Source organism: Chroicocephalus ridibundus, chromosome 2, assembly GCF_963924245.1.
Source record: "Chroicocephalus ridibundus chromosome 2, bChrRid1.1, whole genome shotgun sequence".
In the NCBI taxonomy this organism is placed as follows: domain Eukaryota; kingdom Metazoa; phylum Chordata; class Aves; order Charadriiformes; family Laridae; genus Chroicocephalus; species Chroicocephalus ridibundus.
In genome coordinates, this window is record NC_086285.1 from 168169901 (window position 1) to 168184073 (window position 14173).

The window sequence follows — 14173 nt, forward strand, 5'->3', positions numbered from 1 at the left end:
ATCATGAAGTCCAACCATTGACCTAACACTGCCAAAACCACCACTAAACCATGCCCCTCAGCATCACGTCTACCCATCTTTTAAATACCTCCAGGGATGGTGACTCCACCACTTCCCTGGGCAGCCTATTCTAGAGCTTGATAACCCTTTCGGTGAAGAAATTTTTCCTAATATCCATCCTAAACCTCCCTGGTGCAATCTCCATTATTGGGTTGGTTCCCTGAGCAATATCCCATGAGCAAGCACCAAAGCCAGCCATGGGGCTGCTGCGTCCATCCATACCTGGTGCAGACGGCCACCTTCTCCGGATCATGGATGTAGGGGCAGCTCTCCCCACGATTACACTTGCCAAAGCGGTTGTAGTACATACAATATTCCTTCTTCTTTTTCTTCTGCTTGGCTTGACGAATGATGGCCAAACTTCGCTGAACAGCACGGCTAAATGGAGAAAGACAGACAGGGTCAGGTAACATCTCCAACACAACAGTGACATAGAGGAGACAGGTCAACAGCATCTGAAATCACACAGTTGCCCAAGTTTCACTTTGATGAGACACTAAGATATTCAGACAGTTAGGGCTGGGCCCTAAGCTCTTAGGTCTTTTTGATTTTTGGCCAACTTTACCCTCAATCTTTAAAAATCTGGAAGAAGAGGCCAATCTCCCAGGAAACACCTGCATTTGGTATAGAATTACCCCATTACAGCAGGACAGGTATGGAAAGCACCTCTGCAGAAGACAATCCTGGGGAACAACAAGGCAGCCAGGAGTCAGCCAGGTGCCCTTGTGGTGGTGACACCAACCACCCCGTGCACTGTATCAGCAAGGAATGCACCCAGGAGGATGAGGGAGGGGATCTATCCCCTATATTTGGCACTTGCAAGACCACAGCTGGGCATTGGGTCCAGTTTGGGGCTCCCAGTACAACATAGACGGTGATGGACGGCAGCGCATCCAGTGGAGGCCACCAAGATGGTTGGGGCTGGAGCACAGGACATCAGAGCAGAGGCCATGGACTGATTTGCTCAGCAAGGAGAAGGCCAAGGGGGATCTTATTGTCCTCTGTGATTTCTTAATGGGATGGTGTAGAGAAGGTGGAACCAGACCTTCTCAGAGAGATATGTTGGAAGGACAAGAGGCCGTCTGGGGCAGGAGGAAGGACAGAGCTCTACAGAGATCCTCTCACACCTCCATGACTGTGATTCTCTCCTGTGGTTTTAGGAGCCTGCAGAGAGCTTACTGCAGTTTTGGGGAACATGGTGAGGCAGAAAACATCCTCTCCCGTGCTTGTGCAGCGCAGGAGGCAAACACTGAACAACTTGGAGGGCACTTCAGCACATGTCCCTGCCAGCTGGCCCCCTGCATTCGCTCCAGGGCTACTCAAGGTCTTCAAGTGGGCACCTGCTTATGGACCTCAATGAACGAGGGCTACGTCACAGCAGCAGGAACACAAGATAACACCCAATATCAGAAAAACTCGCTATTAATTGCCTGGTACCACTAAAAGTGACTTAAGGATATCAAAAGTTGCTTAGCACGTGTTTTCTATAAGCTTCCAGCTGACGAGGTAATTACCCAGCAGCTATAGAGATGTTTGGGACCAGGAGGAAGAGGGGAAGTGTTGAGATCCAGGTGAATGCAACCCCACGGGAGGGCACGTTTGAGCTCTCCGAGAAGATAATTAGATGGTACAGCACGGTCAACTCCAGTTTGCAGAGGACACAGTGCTCTGGATGGGGCAAACAAAGCCGCTCGCCTTAGGTTCTCTGGGTAGTTGCATGCATTGCTTCCTTAGAGACTAAGGATAAATATTTACGTATTAAATTATTTTAAGATACGTATAATACATAAATATTATATAATATTTACGTATTTCCACAGTCTTGGTCCTCCTGGTGCGAGAACCACAGGTCTAAGGGTCACCGTAGCACTGTCCACGACAAATACTCATTCGAGGAAACTATTTTACGGGGCAATGAATATTTTTACCTCTACAATTATTGGCTGTCTGCAGCTCTCGAGCTAAAACACGATGAGAAAAAAAGACAACTTCAGGCAGCCAAAATGCTGAAAGCAAAAGCCACCTTTCAGCATCAGAAATGTCACCACCTCTTCCACCACGAATGGCTCGGGGGGACACCAAGCCCCACCACAAATTGCTTCTCGGTATTTGAGGAGCTTCCAAGGCGAACGCAAGGCAAGCTTTTTAAAAAAAGAATATTTCTTTGCTAAAATTATGATACCGAAAAAAACGGCTCTTCCATAGTCAGCACCTCGGCTACTTGTGGTACCTGGCCAGGTCACCGACACGTTGACCTGCACAGAAAGCACTTGCAAGCTGGACTCTAGCACCAATTAACTGACGGTACATTTTAAATTAGTTGATATTAGCGGTAGGAGATGATAAAATACAGCTGGAATCTGGCACGATGTCTGTATACTGACATCTGGAACAGACACACTTCGGGAATAAATTTTAGTCTGCTACAATTAAGAGGGACTTGTCTGCAAACGCTCATACTTAAGGACACGATGATATGTGGCACATCTGTAGCACCAAAAAAAAAAAAAAAAAAAAAAGAAAAGCCAAGGAGAAAGCTGTCAGGGCGCTGAAGAGCAGCACCATGCCGTCATTCTCCCATAGCCGGTGCTTTCCAGCTGCCGCGTGTCAGTTTCCCAGTTTGTAAGTGGGAGAGTGAGTAGGAAAACCTGCAGATTTGCTGGGTTAAATTGGGAGCGGGCTTGTGAGCTGGGGGAAAAAACCCAAAATACCCCTCGAGAACGATACGGTTGATTTAAAAAGGGACTTTCTGAGCAGGATTTGGTGTTCTTTGATCGCAGGAAGGAGTTGTTATCCGTTAATAATCTTTCAAACCCTTTCCAAACAGAAACCGCGGCTTTCTGCTGAGCTTAAAACCACTTTGGAGCAGAGGATGGGAGAAAAGCAGCAGCCAGAGCTTCTCCGATCAAGCAGCCGGTTAAATAGCTGTGTCTCAAGCTGCTGACACCTTCCTGAGCACAAATCCAGAGGGGAAACACGTCGTTCCTCCCCGCGCGGACAGACCTGGCGATGTATCGGCTCGTCGCTGATCTGTTCAGGCAGCCGGATGGAGAGAAGCCAGGACTGGGCGTAGAATGTAACCTCGCTGTCGGGAAAAAAACAACACAAAACAAACATAGATAATTTGCTCAGAATCATAAAATTTTGCAGGAATTCACACGGTCACACGGTCGTTAGGTCCATAAAAATGATCCAAGGGCTGGAGCCCCTCTGCTGGGAGGACAGGCTGAGAGAGTTGGGGAGGTTCGGCCTGGAGAAGAGAAGGCTCCGGGGAGACCTTCCAGCCCCTTCCAGGGCCTAAAGGGGCTCCAGGAAAGCTGGGGAGGGACTTTGGAGCAGGGAGGGGAGCCATGGGACGAGGGGGGACGGTTTTAAACTGAAAGAGGGGAGATTAAACCAGATGTAAGGAAGAAATGTTTTACCCTGAGGGTGCTGAGACATGGCCCAGGTTGTCCAGAGAGGTGGGAGATGCCCTATCCCTGGAAACATTCCAGGACAGGTTGGATGGGACTCTGAGCAACCTGGTCCCGTTGAAGGTGTCCCTGCCCATGGCAGGGCGTTGGACTAGATGGTCTTTAAATTTCCCTTCCCACCCAAACCATTTGATGATTCTATGATCTTAAGCCAAAGCAAGCAGCTCCCAGAGCCCGGATGGGTGAGGATGCTCTTTACACACCTCCACGTTGCCGGCACCTCCAGAGCGGCCACGGCACAAGGGCTCCTTCCCAGCTCCCAACACAGCAGGGACCTTTCCCCTCAGCACCCAAACTTGCCAAAACCCCCTCTGGGCAACTCGGTCCAGCAAATTTCCACACTTGGCTTGGCTGCTCCCTGCAGACATCCGGGGAAGCCCAGCGCTTGCCTCTGATACGAGCACGCACATAATTAAATCATCCTTGACCGGCTTAGAAAAAGAATGACTTGAAAATAAAGGCTGTATCTCAGTTTTCCAGGTGGTATGAGAGCAGCTCAGTCACTCACCTGCCAGCCCGGGCGTGTTGGGGAGTGAGCGAGTGGAATTTGATAGCGCGGCAGCGCGCTCTCCCCACGCGCGAGCTGTCACTCGGGCTGCCGGCGTCGGCGAAGCCCCATCTGTTCCCTCTGCAAATAAAAACGCTGGCGCAGGCGCGATGCCGGCAGAGGCGGCACATGCCTGTCCATCAGAGGCATCGAGTGAGCTCCGTGCAACCCCCTGGCAAACGCGTTCCAGCTTGCCGCAAGCTCGCTCAAGCTCGCCGTGTATCAACTGGGTGTTTTGAGTGGCTCCAACTGGTTTTTAGCAGGTTTTTGGCTTGCTTTTTTTTTTTTTTTGCATTTTTTGGGGCTTCCTCCTCATCGCAGAGCTGCCTCACTACTAGTTTTCAGCACTAAAATAAACGCGCGTCAACTTTGGATCGCTCCCAAGAGCATCTCTTAGCAAGGAGATGGGTTAAGAGGCCAGCACGCTTCAAGCACGGTTGACCTCCCAACTGATGCGAGGAGAAAGACCCAAATTAAAGTCTGACCATTAGGGTAAGGATAGAGCATCCTTCAGCCCTCCGCAATTATGTTTAATGCTCCTTAACGCAAGCTCAGCAGGACAGGCCATACCAGGAACCGGCTCCCCAGAGCAGTAGACAACCATTCTAAATATTTAATTCCCGGGCGTAAAAGCGGCCTCTCGGGGACGAACACGCTCCCGTGCTTGTGTGTCATCCTTTTAGTTAAAGCAACCTGACAACCACATCTTGGCCCAAAAAGAGGAATCGTTAAAGAAATAAATAGATAAGGAAATAAATAAAGGGGGCAACAGCCTTATGCCGTTGGGTTTTAATTTATATCTAGCAAAACATAGCTCCATGGCATAACGTTTTGGGGTTTTTTGCCCATTTTTTATCTTCTGGCAAGAAGTCACGATATTATACGTGGACAGGCGATATCCGTCTCCCATTAGGGGCTCTTGCTGGGAATTAACTCACAGTTTAACCTCCCGAGAGTCGGTCCCATCCACGGCAAAATCCAGGTGAGATGCACCCATCCAGCACGGCGACCAGGTCTGGCAAAGCATCAGACTGGCAGCTGGCAAAGAAGACCCTCGTCGAAATGTTTTCCCACCACCTAATTACTCATCCCAAAGTGCAAATCCTCCCCCGACTATTAGAAAAGCACCTAAATATTTACCCAGGAGGAGACAGCCCCGTAACGCGGCCGGTTAAGAAGCTCCGTAATTATACATTTCGCCATCAATTGGGATTTACGGAGGAAACTCAGGCTCCAGCGCGATGGTATTTTTAGAAGCTTTTGCACGGTGCAAAAAAAAAAAGGAAATTTAAATACAAGCAAGGCTGTGGGAGCATCACAGCAGCAAGGGAGGGGATGCAGGAGAGAGGGTTTGATGTCTCAGATTTTTAAGGAGCCCGAGTTTTGATTTTTTGAGCCGTGACCAACTCGGGATGCCCAGTTAGAGCCTCTACCAAGAGATTTGCATTCATAAATACAAAGCATCCGATATTTTGCGGACAGTGGAGATTCGGGGTGTATGTGTATTATGAAAATAACCCACACGGTGTGAAATTGGGGTTGAGCAAAAGACAGCAGCGAACTGGATAAGGGTTAAATTAGAAAATTAAGAGCTAAAATTTGCTGCAGTCTGGATTAAATTAAACAAACAAAAAAAAAAGCCAAGATGATGCCCCCAGGGTTTGACTCTCATCTCTGGGGGTGTCTCGTTTGGTCCAGACATAACACGCTTTTGGCAGGAGAGATGCCAGTCCCAAATCCGTCCCGTTTGTCTTCCCAGTTGCTCTCCAACTGGGGGAGAGCGTCAGCGTCAGGACGCAGCGGCGCTGTCGGCTCCGGAGAGCAACTCGCGCATCCCCGGTTCCGCTTTCCTCTACAGCGCAAAAATCCCTCGCTGCGGAGATGGAAATAAGCGGCGCGGCAAGTTCGTCCCCTGTGCAGGCTCAAAGGCAGCGGGAACAACAGGGGGAGGGAAAGAAAAAAAAAAAGATGGCAAAAAAAAAAAAATACAAGCTGCTGGCGAGAGCATCAAGAACTGCACATTAAGGGCTTTTTAACTGATTACACACAGCACGGCGGCGTCAGGCTTGATATTTTATACCCTGCATAAGGGACAGGTGTTTTTCCTCTCTTGGCTTTTTTTTTTTTTTTTAAATTCTTTTTTTCTCCTTTCCTTCTTAATGATTTAGTCGGTTTGAAGCGCATCATCTGTAAGGAAATACACAGCCCGTGCAAACGGGGTGGTTTCTCTTAATGCATCATCCCAACCTGACACCGGCTGCTCCGGCGGCTCTCGGTGTTATCAAGCGCGAGCGGTGAGAAGTGATTGTTGTACCTAACCCAGCCGCGAGACTCGGCGCGTCTCTCCGGAGGGAGCGGGAGCTGTCATGTTCATTAAATGCATGATTACAGCTATGATTAATAGCGGGGGCTACAGCCTAACTCCTCTTTTTTTTTTCCCCCCCGCTCCTCTGAAGGAATCCACAGCCGAGTGGGTCCCACGGTGTTTTCCTCAGCGTTTGCCTCCCGCTCAAAATTCCATCTTTTAATGGAAAAGGGGGAAAAAGGCACAATTTATCCCTGTCGAAGGCTCCACGACCACAAAATGTATTTAAAACAAGCGGGTTGGATGCTGCACCCCTCCACCAACACCTATACGTTAATTAGGACTTTTTTTTCCCCATAACCCCAAAATACATCGCAGCGTTTGAGGGGTCCCTCACCTCCAACCTGGTCCTTCTTCTCCAGGGAATGGTTGGCAGAGATTTGCCCAAGCAACCGTGCGGGGGAGCAATGCCCGGTGCTTTCCAGGATGCCAAGACAAGGACCAAGATGCTTCCATCCTGCTATCAAAATCCCTGGCTCAGCTCCCCCTCACCCAAGGCCCTGCGATGCCGAAAGGGTGCTTGAAATTTTCCTTGACGTTAAAAATCGGCTGCAAGTATTGCACGGAGGGAGCGCCGTTAATTGTTACCTGCTTAATTATTTAGGGAGGACTTTTATTGCTCCTAGGGCACAGCCCCAGGATCAGGACCCCATCACGTGGAAAGGTCTGTTTGCGCATCTTGCCTAGGAAATTAGTTTTTACACGGTGGAAAGGCTGTAGAAAACTGAAATAGCCTAAAAAAAACAAGGCAGAAGTCGCAGAGTTGGGATGCGCCGGGGCCCAGGGATGCGCAAGAGGGTGAGAGCATTGTGGTAGGGTGACGGCCAACGCCAGCCATGCAGGTCACCCTCCTTGGGGACAGAGGAAACCACCAAGCCTATTCCTGCCCATCTGCTTCAACTGCCCCAAATCAAGGATAATTTATGGAAATCTGACACATGGAGGGAAACAACCAGGGCTTTGCCCAAGCGACCATCAATGCTCCAAATCGGGGGTGACTCTAACGGGGTCATCTCAGCTTCCCGTTATTTTTTGCTCATCAAGGGAATGGGATTTGCCGTTAGCCGCGCTTGCTTCTACTCAGCCTGTTTCAACACGACCTTCACACCCAGGAAAAGGCTTCCTCGAACCATGCTGGCTCCTTTATTAAGTCCCATTATAACCCCTCTTCGCCCGCCGCAGCGCAGGCAGCCTACTTCGGAAACAGCCAAGCGATTCATTTTGCCGAGGCTCTCCTTCGCTTTCTTGCTGAACAAAAAGTTTTGAGGCTGGCACTTGGGGAAATTTATTTCTTTAATTATTATTCATTTAAGTGGGTTCCACTGTTTCAGATGCTCAGCACTAGCAGCTGCTGGGGGTAATTTATTTTACTCACCGGACAGCAGAAGCCCTCAGTCTCCAGAAGGTAACAGCAAAACAAGGGATGAGCTGCCGCTACACGGGTGCAGTTTTTCACACTCTCCTGCCTGGTTGCATCCCAGCTCCCAACAGGAACACGCGTGTCCCTGGGTCAGGCGGTCACGAGCATTTTAATTAGTGAAGCAACCTCAATTAACAAAGCACGCTCCAGGTTTGACATAGTTGTATGAGCAGATGCTTGCAGGGAGCCTGGAGTGGCTGCTGTAGAGCATCTCCCAAGCTCTGCAAGCTCTGGTCTACGCCAGTGCTGGATCTGGTGGTGCTCCTCAAGGAGACCAGGTCCCTGCCCACCAGTGCCTGCAGTCCCAGAGTTGAGGGATTGAGCTCAAAAGGGACCAAGGGATTGAGTGATCCCAAAACCAAGGGATTGAGCTCAAAGGGGCCAAAGGATTGAGCTCAAGAGGGGTAAGGGACTGAGCAATCCCAAAACCCAAAGGACTGAGATTCAAGGGGCCAAGAGATTCCTCAATCCCAAAGATAAGGCATTGAGCTGAAAAGGGGCCAAGGGATTAAGGGATCCCAAAAGCAAGGGATCAAGCTCAAAAAGGGTTAGAGATTGAGTAATCCCAAAGCCAAAGGATTGAGATTGAAGGGGCCATGGAATTGAGCTCAAAACAGGTAAAGGATTGAGTAATCCCAAAACCATGGGATTGAGCTCAAAGGGGCCAAAGGATTGAGTTCAAGAGGGGTAAGGGATTGAGCGATCCTAAAACCAAAGGACTGAGATTGAAGGGGCCAAGAGAATAAATTCAAAAGGGGTAAGGGATTAAATAATCCCAAAACCAAGGCATTGAGTTCAAAGGAGCTAAAGGATTGACCTCAAGAGGGCTAAAGGATTGAGCAATCCCAAAACCAAGGGATTGAGATTGAAGGGACCAAAGGATTCTACAGTTCCAAAACCAAGGCACTGAGATTGAGGGGGCCATGGAATAAAGATCAAAAGGGGCCAAGGGATTCTGCAATCACAAAACCAAGAGACTAAACTCAAAAGGGGCCAAGGGATTGAGCAAACCCAAAACCAAGGGATTGAGCTCAAAAGGGGTAAAAGATTGAGTAATCCCAAAACCATGGGATTGAGCTCAAAGGGGCCAAAGTATTGAGCTCAAGAGGGGTAAGGGATTGAGTAATTCCAAAACCAAGGGATCGAGCATAAAGCGGCCAAAGGGTTGAGCAATTGCCAAACCAGGGAATGAGCTCAAGAGGGATAAGGGATTGAGCAATCCCAAAACCAAGAGATTGAGCATAAAGGGGCCAAGGGATTCCACAATCCCAAAAACAAGAGATTGAGCATAACGGGGCCAAGGGATTCCGCAATCCCAAAAACAAGATATTGAGCTCAAAAGGGGCCAAGGCATTAAGATCAAAAGTCATCAAAGGATCGAGCGATCCCAAAACCAACGGACTGACCTCAAAAGGGTTAAGAGGTTGAGTAATCCCAAAACCACAGGATTGAGACTGAAAGGGACACAGAATTGAGCTCAAAACGGGTAAGGGATTGAGCAATCCCAAAACCATGGGATTGAGCTCAAAGGGGCCAAAGGATTCCATAATCCCAGAAACAAGGGATTGAGCTCAAGATGGAGAAATCCCAAAACCAAAGGATTCAGATTGAAGGGGACAAGTGATTCCGCAATCCCAAAAATAAGAGATTAAACTCAAAAGGAGCCAAGGGATTGAGCGATCCCAAACCCAAGGGATTGAGCTCAAAAGGGATAAGAGATTGAGTAATCCCAAAACAAGGCATTGAGACTGAAAAGGCCGTGGAATTGAGCTCAAAAGGGGTAAGGGATTGAGTAATCCCAAAAACCTAGGATTGAACTCAAAGGGGCCAAAGGATTGAGTTTAAGACAGGTAAAGGACTGAGCAATCCCAAAACCAAAGGATTCAGATTGAAGGGGCCAAGTGATTCCACAATCCCAAAAACAAGAGATTAAACCCAAAAGGGGCCAAAGGATTGAGTGATCCCCAAACCAATGGACTGAGCTCAAAAGGGGTAAGAGATTGAGTAATCCCAAAGACAAGGCACTGAGATTGAAGGGGCTACGGAATTGAGCTCAAAAGGGATAAGGGATTGAGTAATCCCAAATACAAGGGATTAAACTCAAAAGGGAGCAAGGGACTGAGTGATCCCAAAACCAAGGGACTGAGCTCAAAGGGGCCAAAGGACTGAGCTCAAGAGGGGTAAGGGATTGAGTAACCCCAAAAACAAGGGATCGAGATTGAAGGGGACAAGGGATTGAGCCATCCCAAAATCATGGGATTGAGCTCAAAAGGGGCCAAGGGATTAAACTCAAAAGGGGTAAGGGGTTGAGCAATCCCAAAACCAAGAGATTCAGCTCAAAGGAGCTGAGCACAAGGGCGCCCCAGCACAAGCAACACCGAAACCAGCTGAAACCTAAGGAAAGCAACACTCCAGTTTTCATTGTTCTTCCACCTTGGTGCATTGGGATGGCCTCTCCTACACCAACTTCTTCCTTGCTCCTCCACCACTTGGTCCCAACATGGTCAAGGTGTCCAGTCTTAAATCTTTCCCTTCTTTTATTTAAAAAACCAAGCAGCTCAGAGGAGAGAGCATCACCCACGTTAAGTCCTCGGCCAGCCCGACAGCGGTGCTGAGCACTTTATCATCCTTGCAAAGGAGGAAAGTGCGTTTCTGCAGCGCTCAGCACTTCTAAAATTAGTTGGTAAACAAGGAGCCGAGAGTGCACTTTCTTCCAACGCATGGTTCCCCGCGCCGTGGTTATCGTCTTCCTCCTCTCTCCGAGTGTGGAGCTCTCCCACCGCATGTGAAATCGTGTTCAGGAGCATCAGTCATCTGTCTTCAGCCTGGCGCAGCGGAGAAGCTCGCATCTTCGGTGTCCCCAGCTGTGCAGCAGGGTGGGGAAACTGAGGCAGGAGGGAATGTTACGCAGCTGGATGGAGACAGGGAGTGCATTTAGATGCAGGGAAGGAAAGAACCTCAGCCCTGGAAGGTTGAACTCAACCACGTGTTTAGAAATAATTTGCTCCTCTGTGGTCAGAGCCACCATCACGGCTATGTTGGAAGACGTGCATCAGAAGCTCAGGAGAACTTCAAGCTCCTCTTAAACCTCCACCTTTGGGAGCTCAGCAATCATGGGTACCTCCAAGCCTTTTGGATCCTATGGTTGTGGAGAAAAATTGAAAACCACCAATAAACAAAATCACACTGCCTGAGGGGCTGGTTGCCACCCATGAGCATCTCTCCAGCGGGTGAAGCCCAGCCACACTACAGTGTCCCCAAAGCCACCAGCCTTTCATCCCACCGGGGCTCCTGTATGCCTCCCAGGAGTAGAACCTCAGTGGAGGATGAGGAAGTCATGCCTTGGAAAGCAGCCTGGAAGCTGGCAAAACACCATCGGAGCCAGCCCCAGCTCAAAGTATTCAATACCTCTCACGGCAGCGGCGGTGGCATGTGCCTAGATTGGGGTCAGGGCCGCTTTCCGGACAATGTCAAACCTTAATTTGGTTTCTGCTGCTTTCAATCTTGTAAAGGGCTGTGGGGTTTTTTTTATTTTCCCCTTTGAATTTCTTTGTGAAACGCTATGTTGCCAGGACCTTTTGCTTCTTTCCCCAGTTTCATGGAAATTCCTCAAGTGGCTGAATAACATCTCAGCAGCTGTAGAAAGAAACGAAGGAAAGGTTTGTTGTGAGCGGAGAAACCCAGTTGTTCCGCTTGCTTAATTAATTGCAACATATCCAATGCTTTCCACACCATCTCGCTGCCTATTTTCTACTGTTTCTGCAAAGTGAATAATGTATCTTTGCAGAAATACTAGTTATCCCAGGGGTAAAGAGCTTTTCCGTGTTTGATACGGCATCTTCGTCCTACATGAGGATGAGGAGCGGGTGTCCGAGCCCTGGCTGTTTTCTTCTGAGCCTCCTCCATCCTTGCTCAAGGGGCTGAGTTACAGTACATCTGAGCTCAAGCCCTGCTCTTCCCCTTGCTCCAGGAGACGGATGAGTTGCTTTATCGCTCCTGGTAGCTCCAGGATTGATGCCGATAGAGTGCAGGGCTGAAGGAGGTGCGTCCCCAGGACCAGATTTTAACTTACCGCCAGCATCAAACCGATTGCCCATCCCACTCGCCTGGCAGGGACAGTACGACGGCACTGACGGATCAGCCGCAGCAACAGCATCGCGTTTCTTATTGTAGTCGGGCCACGAAGAGACAAAATACCAACCCAATAAATTCAGGCAAACAGCAGAATTATAACCCACCGTAAGTAAACTCCAAGCTATTAAACTGTCAGGAGCGTTTCCCATCTCTCTGCTACCCCAAACATGCAGCGTCTGGCACTGGAAGGGAAAGGAAAAGCTGGGTTTTTTTCGTCTTTTAAATAAACTTTGTCAAGTGTTGAAAACACGGAGCATTCAGTAAACATGTGAAGGCTTGTACCCGATGAGCGTACACAAATCTTCCGCCCTGCCAGCCCCAGTTATCGTAAAGCGAGAGACGCCGGTTTCTGTTGAATCCATCCTCGCGAAGGAGGATGAATTATGGCGAGAGTTAAAAGATGACATGAAAATACTGACACACACCAGTTACCAGGGCTTTATGGTTACAAACCCAATGCGCCGTGTGGCAGGGGGAAGGAGACTACAGCAAAATAAGAAATATCTAAAAAAAAAAATAATACGGATGGGGCTGTATTTCATAGAAAATAACGCTGGAAGGGACCTTCTGTCCCAAAGCTGGAGTAATTAAACCTGTTTCTCCAAACGAGACCTCACTAAATGGCGCGGTACCAGCGGGGAAGGCAAGATGGGGGGGTATCGTATCTCCTCCGTGCCCCACTACCCCCAGTAATGCCACGATGGGGAGCAGCTCCCTCCCCACCGCCGGCCAGCAGGTCTGACCTGCTGACCCCAAGACAGTTGCGCATCTCCATGAAAGTCTCATTATTTTAAAACCGAGACCAAAAAGGGGGAAAAGTGTCCACAAAAGCACCCAGTGCTTGCTGATGCACGCTCACCCCGTGCCTTTTACTGATCCGTCGCTTTTTGAAGCTGCTTTAGGTCACCTCTGCAAACTAAATCCCTTGAAAATCATCGCTGTTTCCTTCCCCATACTCGAAATCCCCCCAGGAAAAACCCCAGGAGGAACACCGATGCCTGAATTTGCAAAAATCCACCCGTCAAACCTTTGGCTCTCCCAGAAATTGCACCCAGGGCCGGTGTTTCTCCACTTGGTCCAAGCCCAGCGGTGGATACTCATGGACAGGTTGAATCCATCTGCCTTTGCTGAGTTGCCTACACATGACTTTGCTGTTTCCCAGCAAATTTAGAGACTTTCTTGCACTTGAATATATGGAAAAAAAATAGTTTGGAAAAAGTATTTTAAATATGCAAGACCAGGGCTTGGGAAAAGCTGCCTCAGGAACGCTGGTGCTCTGAACAGAAAGAGTGACAAAAGCACAGTGATGGGCAGTTAAGTCCTCCCACCAGCTCCGAGCACCTAAATTAAAGCCACCAGTGGCTTCCATCATGGACTGGAAATTAGGCAGCAGCTTGAACCAAGTCCATCTCCTTGCTGCAAGGCAGGACCTACTCCACCCGTGTATCCCCCAAATAGAAGCTCATGTAACCTGTTCTTTAAAAAATCCCAATAATGGAAATTTCAGAGTCAAGCCAGACAACTTATTCCAGCACTTTATAATCCTCATCTTTCAAAAGTCCTCCCTGAACCCTTCCTGCTACAGTTTAAGCCCCTTGGGTTTTGGCTGCTCCACTTGGTCAAGGAGAAGACATCGTTCCTTTGCTTGGCAGCTCTTGATGAGTCACAGAATCATGGAATTGCCTAGGTTGGAAGGGACCTTTCAGATCATTGCGTCCAACCATCAATGAACTTGGGGACCTGCAGCCCCTCCACCTCCTCCTCTTCAGATTGCACAGACTCAAGTCCTCCACTTTTCCAGTCCTTCCTGCCATCGCTCCTCCCCTGGAGCCTTCCCAGTGGTCTAATTCTGTCCGGAAACCTGGCCCCAAAACCAGACCTGCTCCATCCAACATCTTCCCTGACCACTTCTTGGGGGTTTCACCCCTTTTCTTGCACTCCAGCAAGATCTTTGCTGCCTTCGGTGACAGCTTCAACACCTGGGAATGGTGCTTATGGCAGAACCACCCTCAAGTTGGTTTTGTGCCGCTGATTACCCTGATTCAGACACTTTGGAAAACCCCATTGCCATCAGCAAAGCTCTTGTAAAAATCCGACATCGCTGACACCAGGATTTGCTTGGTCTACAAACCCTTGAGCTAGCTTTATGGCCTTTTTTTCCACGCCACCGGAGG

At 49.1% G+C, this 14173-nt stretch overlaps 1 protein-coding gene across 1 annotated transcript in view; it reads right to left on the minus strand.

The window, feature by feature from the left end:
• The window catches only part of ZC3H3 (zinc finger CCCH-type containing 3), a 191900-nt gene that overhangs the window by 42891 nt on the left and 134836 nt on the right, over positions 1–14173 (minus strand). Inside the window, exons 6-7 of the mRNA XM_063327655.1 lie at positions 3064–3145; positions 283–438 (exon numbers count right to left, since the gene is read on the minus strand). Coding sequence (XP_063183725.1) covers positions 283–438; positions 3064–3145 — 238 coding nt within the window. The remainder of the gene's footprint in view (positions 1–282; positions 439–3063; positions 3146–14173) is intronic.